A 6,224-nucleotide genomic window follows, 5' to 3' on the forward strand; every position below is an offset into this window, starting at 1 on the left:
TGCACAGCATGTGCTGGAAGGCTGAGGAGCCTGCACGCAGAGCGTGGCCCTGCAGGACAAACAGCAGCAGCATGAGGGAGGCTCTGGTGCTGCTGAGCCCCTGACGTGCCCCTGGCCTCAGGCAACAGCTCCTACCTGGATGCAGCTCCTGCAGAACCAGGCATGCTGGCAGGGTGGGCACCCTATGGTCCTAAGGGACCTCCTCTTGCCTACAGGCTCCAGGCAGAGCAGGCACTCGGTGATGGGCTCCGAGTCCCTGCGCACTGCCTGCCGCGGGTGGTGCTGAGAGCAGAATGCCCTGCGGGGAAGAGCAAAGGCATGGGCGAGGTGTGTGGTGCTGTGCCCTGCCCTGCTGCTGAGCAGGTGCCAGGGGAGGAGGAGGGAAGGCGCTGGAGAGCTCCCCCGGCCCTGCCTGTGCCTGTGCCCGGTCGGGGCAGAGTCAGAGCGCCCGGGGGCAGCCTCAGCCCTCCCAGAGGAGCTCTGCCCCCACCTCGTTTCTGCGGCTGGCAGCAGGGGACGGCAGGTGAGGAGCAGCCCCGGGCAGGGGCATCTGCCCTTACCTCTAGCAGCCGGAGCGGTGCGTGAGGCATCGCCGCCGCAGGGCGCAGGGCAGCTGCAGGCTGCGCTCACTGCCGGCTCGCAGCAGGCGCTGGAGCTGCAGGCCGAGCTGCAGCCGGGGCTGCTCCTGCCCCCGCTCTAGCGGCGCCTCCGCGCCCGGCTGTAGGGGCTCTGCTCGGCGCGGCGCTGCAGGCGGGAGCCCACCCGCTGCCAGACGGGCCCGGGGGCAGCCGCTGGGCTGCTGCCCTCGGGCTCTGCGGAGCCCTGCTCAGGCCCCGCTGCTGCCTGCCTGGCACTGGCAGCTGCCGAGAGAAAGAGGAGGGTGAGGGCTGCGGCAGCAGCACAGGCCCCGGCAGTGCCCCGGCAGTGCCTCCTGGAGCAGAGGGGCTCTGCCAAGCCAGCCTGGGCACTCGGGGCCAGGGGGGCAGCCCAGGGGCACCCGAGGGCTGTGCTTCTTACCAGCGCCGGGGCCGGCACAGCCTTGGCACTCCCAGCTAGCTGCGCTGTCGCTGAGGCTGGAGCAGCTCCTGTGGGTGCCTTCGGCTGCACAGGAGCTGCACAGCAGCAGCTGCCAGGGGCTGGGGAAGCAAAGGGGTTGCTGCCTGTGAGGGCACCGTGGCAGCAGCAGGGCACTGCCCAGCAGAGATCTCCGTCGGGGACCTTCTGCTTTCAGCCCTCGGCCAGGCACAGCCCCGAGGGGCAGCTGTGCCAACTCACCCTTCCTCCTCTGCCTGCTCCCTGCCTGCTGGGCACAGGCACTCGGTGGCATCACAGCGCCCGTGCCGTGCCATCAGGCCTTCTAAGTCCTCCAGGGTATCCCACGCTGGTGGTCTGATGGAGAAGGGAAAGTTGCTGAGCCTTTGCTGCCGCAGCATGGGGCAGGTGCAGGGTGTGTGTCCCTGCCTCCCCCCTGCAGCTGAAGCCCAGGCTCAGGGGACAGCGCAGGTCCAGGGACAGCTCCTGTCTTGGCACAGCCCTGGCACCCTGCTGTCTGTGAGCTGCGAGGAAAAGCCACCAACCTAGCGGGGATGCGGATGCCCATGTAGAGCATTTCCGCCTGGAAATCCTCCTTGTCCCTGCACAGCATGCACTGGAATGCTGAGGAGCCTGCACGCAGAGCGTGGCCCTGCAGGACAAAGAGCAGCAGCATGAGGGAGGCTCTGGTGCCGCTGAGCCCCTGCCGTGCCCCTGGCCTCAGGCAACAGCTCCTACCTGGATGCAGCTCCTGTGGAACCAGGCATGCTGGCAGGTTGGGCATCCCATGGTCCTGAAGGACTTTCTCCGGCCCACCTCCTCCAGGCACAGCAGGCATTCAGTGCCGGGCTCCGGGTCCCTGCCCATCGCCTGCCGCGGGCGGTGGCGTGAGCAGTATGCCCTGCGGGGAAGAGCAAAGGCATGGGCGAGGTGTGTGGTGCTGTGCCCTGCCCTGCTGCTGAGCAGGTGCCAGGGGAGGAGGAGGGAAGGCGCTGGAGAGCTCCCCCGGCCCTGCCTCTGCCCCTGCCTCTGCCTCTGCCTGGCTTCTGCGGCTGGCAGCAGGGGGCGGCAGGTGAGGAGCAGCCCCGGGCAGGGGCATCTGCCCTCACCTGTAGCTGCCGTAGTACTGCGTGAGGCAGCGCCCCCGCACGGCACAGGGCAGGTGGAACCTCCGCTCACACCTGCGTTCGCGGCAGACGATGGCAGCTCCTCGCCGGCCGCAGACGTGGCATCTCTGCAGAGAGCACAGCAGCCTCCTTCGGCACCTGCTCGGCACCTCCGCTGCCAGCCCCGCGCCCCGTGGCAGGGGGCAGGATGTGCCCCCCGCCGCGGGCACCCCCACAGCTCGGCCTGGCAGATGAGGCTCCTGTGCTGGGGCCTCTGTCTGTGCAGCTGCCGCCAGCAGCACCTCTGCCCCAGGGCTGCTTGCCAGGGCTGGGCTTGCTTTGCCGGGGGCTCGGCTAAGCTGCTGCAAGCCTCCCCCGGCACAAAGCCGCCTGTGCTTGCCAGCTCCTCACCTTCTCTGCCGCCTCCTCGATGACTCTTCGGACATCAGACGGGGAGTAGCTCACCCAGTCTGATGCGGAGGCGACAGGAGAAATGCCACTGGCAAAGAACTGCAGGAGAGAGAGCAGGGAAGGAGCTGCTGAGCAGAGGGCGGCAGGGCCAGGCTGTGGGGAAGCAGGAGGGACCCCCCCGGGGCACTCACCACGCAGAAGTTGTGCACGCACATCCCGTCTTGCTCCAGCCTGACCCCATAGATGTCTGGGTCCAGCTGCACCTTACGGCACAGCTGGCAGGCTGCAGGGGCAGAGTGGAAGGCAGTGCGGTGAGCTCCTGCGTGGGGCCGGGGAAAGGCTCCCGAGGGCTGCCCCCAGGCGGCTCTCTGCCGGGCTGCGGGAGGGCAGCTTTGCTCCCACCTGGCTCCACGGGGGCGCTGCCCATCTCGCTGATTCGGCTCGCAGAGCTCTGGAGGTTGTCTCCCACCACGGCGCTGGGGTTCTCCAAAGCTCTCTGATGCTGAGGGAGAAGCAGCACAGGGCTGAGGGAGCAGCAGCACACGGCGGGGCCGCAGCACAGGCCCCCAGCTCCCAGCCCTGCTGCCCACTCCTCCCTCGGCACCCCCACGCCAGCCCCCGGCACTCTGCTGCCCTCTCCTCACCTCGCCAGGTTCAGTGGACCAACGCCCCTAGCCCAGCGCCCCCTTTTATAGGGCAGCTGCCCTGTGCCCACTGTGACATCGGCACCGTTGCCATGCACACAGCCCAGCTCCGGGCACCGATGCCCTCGCCCAGTGCCCCTCAGCTGGTCCTGCATCCAGGAGTGCAAGAGAAAGGACCAAGGGCCCCTGCTGGGCTCAGGTGCCAGGGAAAAGTGGCCATGGCACAGCCCTGCCTGCCCCTGCTGGGCTCAGGTGCCAGGGAAAAGTGGCCATGGCACAGCCCTGCCTGCTACTGCTGGGCTCAGGTGCCAGGGAAAAGTGGCCATGGCACAGCCCTGCCTGCCCCTGCTGGGCTCAGGTGCCAGGGAAAAGTGGCCATGGCACAGCCCTGCCTGCCCCTGCTGGGCTCACTCCTTAGTGCAGCACTGCTCAGGTCTCTTCAGCTTTCCCTTCTGGGTCACCTCTGGGCACTGCAGGCCTCTGCCTCTCACATATCAGAGACTCCTGAATGGTTTAGCTTGGCAGGGACCACAGACATCATCCAGTGCCAACCCCCTGCCATGGGCAGGGACCCCTCTCACCAGCACAGTTTGCTCAAGGCCTCATTCGACCTGGCCTTCAACACCTCCAGGCAGGGGGCATCCACAGCCTCCCTGGGCAACCTGTGCCAGTGTCTCCTCACCCTCACTGCAAAGAGTTTCTTGCTTGTACCCATGCCAGCTCTACCCTCCTGGGTCAGTCTGGGCACTAAATGCATCAGTGCATTTCAGGTGGCTCCTGTGGCCTTGCTGTACCTCAGTGTTTAGGATTGCATCTGGCCACACAGAGGCCCTGGGCAGTGCCCTCCTTAGCAGCCCAGTGCAGTATGCCCAGCTCTAACTCCAGTATTTGACAGCTCCCCACCAGGAGCACAGTGCCCAGCTGGCCTTAGAAGCTCTCCACACTAGGACACTCCACAGCCTCTCTGGGCAGCCTGCTCCAGGCCTCCATCATCCTCAAACCAAACAACTTTCTCCTCCTGCTCAGCTCCAACCTCCTGGCTGCCACTTTGTGCCCCTTGCCCTGTCCCTGGGCACCACTGACAAGAGCCTGGCTGCAGCCTCTTGCCCCCCACCACTCCTTTAGCTCTTGCTGAGCATTGCTCAGATGTCCTCTGGGGCTGCTCCTCTGCTCTCGGTCCCAGAGCTCTTGTGCTGCCTGTGCTGGAGTGCAGGCTGTGCCTGGAGGCCTCTGCAGCTCAGGTCTCCAGAGCCATCTACAGCAGCTGTGCCAAGGGGGAAGGAGGTTCCCAGTGATTGTGAGATGAGCTGGCAGAGTGAGCTGGTGGCAACCTGCTGGAGCTGAGCCCCAGGGGCACTTGTAAGCAATAAATCTTTGGATTGGCTTTTTGACTCTGCCTCTTTGTCCAGATACATCTGGTGGGGTTGGGTGGGTGGTGAGGTTGAGCTTTTGTGGGGCTGGGGCTTTTGGGGGATTAGTCAGGGGCTTGGAGTTGGTGTTGGGGGTGTGTGTGTTGGGGTGAGTTGCTCACAGCCCCACCTGACCTACAGCGGTGCCAGCCATGGGGCAGCTCCCACCTCTGGGCAACCTGAGACACATTCTCTCCCTCTATAGTATCAAACACTTCTCCCTTCCCTCCACTCTGAATCTCTGCGTTCAAACCATCCTCCCCTTGCCTGTCCCAACAGCCCCTGCTCAGAACTCTGTCCCCAGCTTTCTGGGGACCAGAGTCCCTTTACATCCTGAAGGGCCACCATAAGTTCTTCCTGAAGCCTTCTCTTCTCCAGATTGAACAACTCAAACTGTCCCAGCCTGGCTGGCCTCACAGAGCTCAGTCCCTCTGTCAGTGCCAGCACTGCTCAGGGTCTGTGGAGCAGCTGAGGGACTTGGAGGTGGTTCAGGCTGAAGAGGCAGCTGAGGGGAGACCTCACTGCTCTCTACAGCTCCCTGAGCTGCAGCCAGGTGCGAGTTGGACTCCACTCCTAAGGAACAAGTGACAGGATGAGATAAACCTCCCCTGAGGCAACTGGAGGCCATTTAGGTTGGCCATGAGGACCAATTTCTCTCTTCTAAGAGTTGTGATGGCCTGGAAGAAGCTGCTCAGGGCCACGGTGGAGCCCCTGTCCCTGGAGGGGTTTCAGAGTCATGGAGCTGTGGTGCTGAGGGCCATGGGTCAGCAGTGGTGGGGTAGTGCTGGGGCAAGGCTTGAACTGGATTATTTTAGAGGTTTCTTCCACCCCAAACGACCAAAAAAAGACTCTGTGAGAGGAAGCTAAATCCCCTGCAGGCAGGCCCAGCTCTAACATCATGGCCAGAGCTTGGCTCAGAGAGCGAAGCTCATCCTTCCCCCCCGAGCACCCCCCCACTTCCCCAAGCTGGTGGCTGCAGCAAGAGAGGGAGGCAGCTGTATTACAAAACCTTCTTTTATAAAAACTTCACTCCACTGCCTGTGGCTGAGCTGCTGCCCCCTGCCACAGGAGCTCCCAGGCAGCCCAGTCCCAGTGTTCCAGGCAGTGCTGGCTGCTGGCAGCCTGGTACCTTGGTACTTTCAGTGAGGAGAAGGGTTGGCTCTTGAAGGAGCTGTAGCCCAGGCTTGCTAGGCTGAGGTCAGTGGAGTTGGGTCCTTCAAACTCTTACTGAAGCAGCACAGCTTTGACTTGTGCTCAGAGAAGCAGCTGCTTGCCCTTGGAGCTCAGGAGGCAGCAGCAAGGCTGAGCTGATGGCTCTTAGCAGGACCAACTGCCTGCCCTGGCTGCACTGCTGCTAGTGTTCAGTTGAATGATGCCTGCCTTGAGGGCAGGAAGAGCAAGAGCAAGGAAGGCTCTGCAGGACAGGAAGCGGAAGGGGGCCACAGGTTGGAGGTGGCCACTCAGCTGCGGTTCCAGCAGAGACCCAAAGTTCCCAGAGGTCCTGGAGGAGTGGGCAGTGAGGCAGGTAAGGCACAGGAGGATTTCTCATGGCAACTAGAGCCAGAAGCAGATGGGCTTTAAAATCACAGCTGAGAGGTAGGTAGGAGAGCAGCTCAGGCCTG

At 63.8% G+C, this 6,224-nt stretch overlaps 1 protein-coding gene across 1 annotated transcript; it reads right to left on the bottom strand.

Moving 5' to 3' along the window:
- Positions 1 to 696: 696 nt before the first annotated feature.
- LOC135180265 (PHD finger protein 7-like) lies at positions 697 to 3,044 on the bottom strand. Its single transcript, XM_064152639.1, has 9 exons — positions 2,952 to 3,044; positions 2,741 to 2,832; positions 2,550 to 2,648; positions 2,142 to 2,266; positions 1,771 to 1,933; positions 1,578 to 1,684; positions 1,276 to 1,389; positions 1,018 to 1,136; positions 697 to 860 (listed from the first exon to the last, which is right to left on the bottom strand). The coding sequence occupies exons 1-9, from the start codon at positions 2,974 to 2,976 to the stop codon at positions 697 to 699; spliced, it is 1,008 nt and encodes a 335-aa protein (XP_064008709.1). The 5' UTR covers positions 2,977 to 3,044.
- Positions 3,045 to 6,224: the final 3,180 nt, after the last annotated feature.

The sequence above is a fragment of the Pogoniulus pusillus genome, chromosome 13 (assembly GCF_015220805.1).
Source record: "Pogoniulus pusillus isolate bPogPus1 chromosome 13, bPogPus1.pri, whole genome shotgun sequence".
In the NCBI taxonomy this organism is placed as follows: Eukaryota; Metazoa; Chordata; class Aves; order Piciformes; family Lybiidae; genus Pogoniulus; species Pogoniulus pusillus.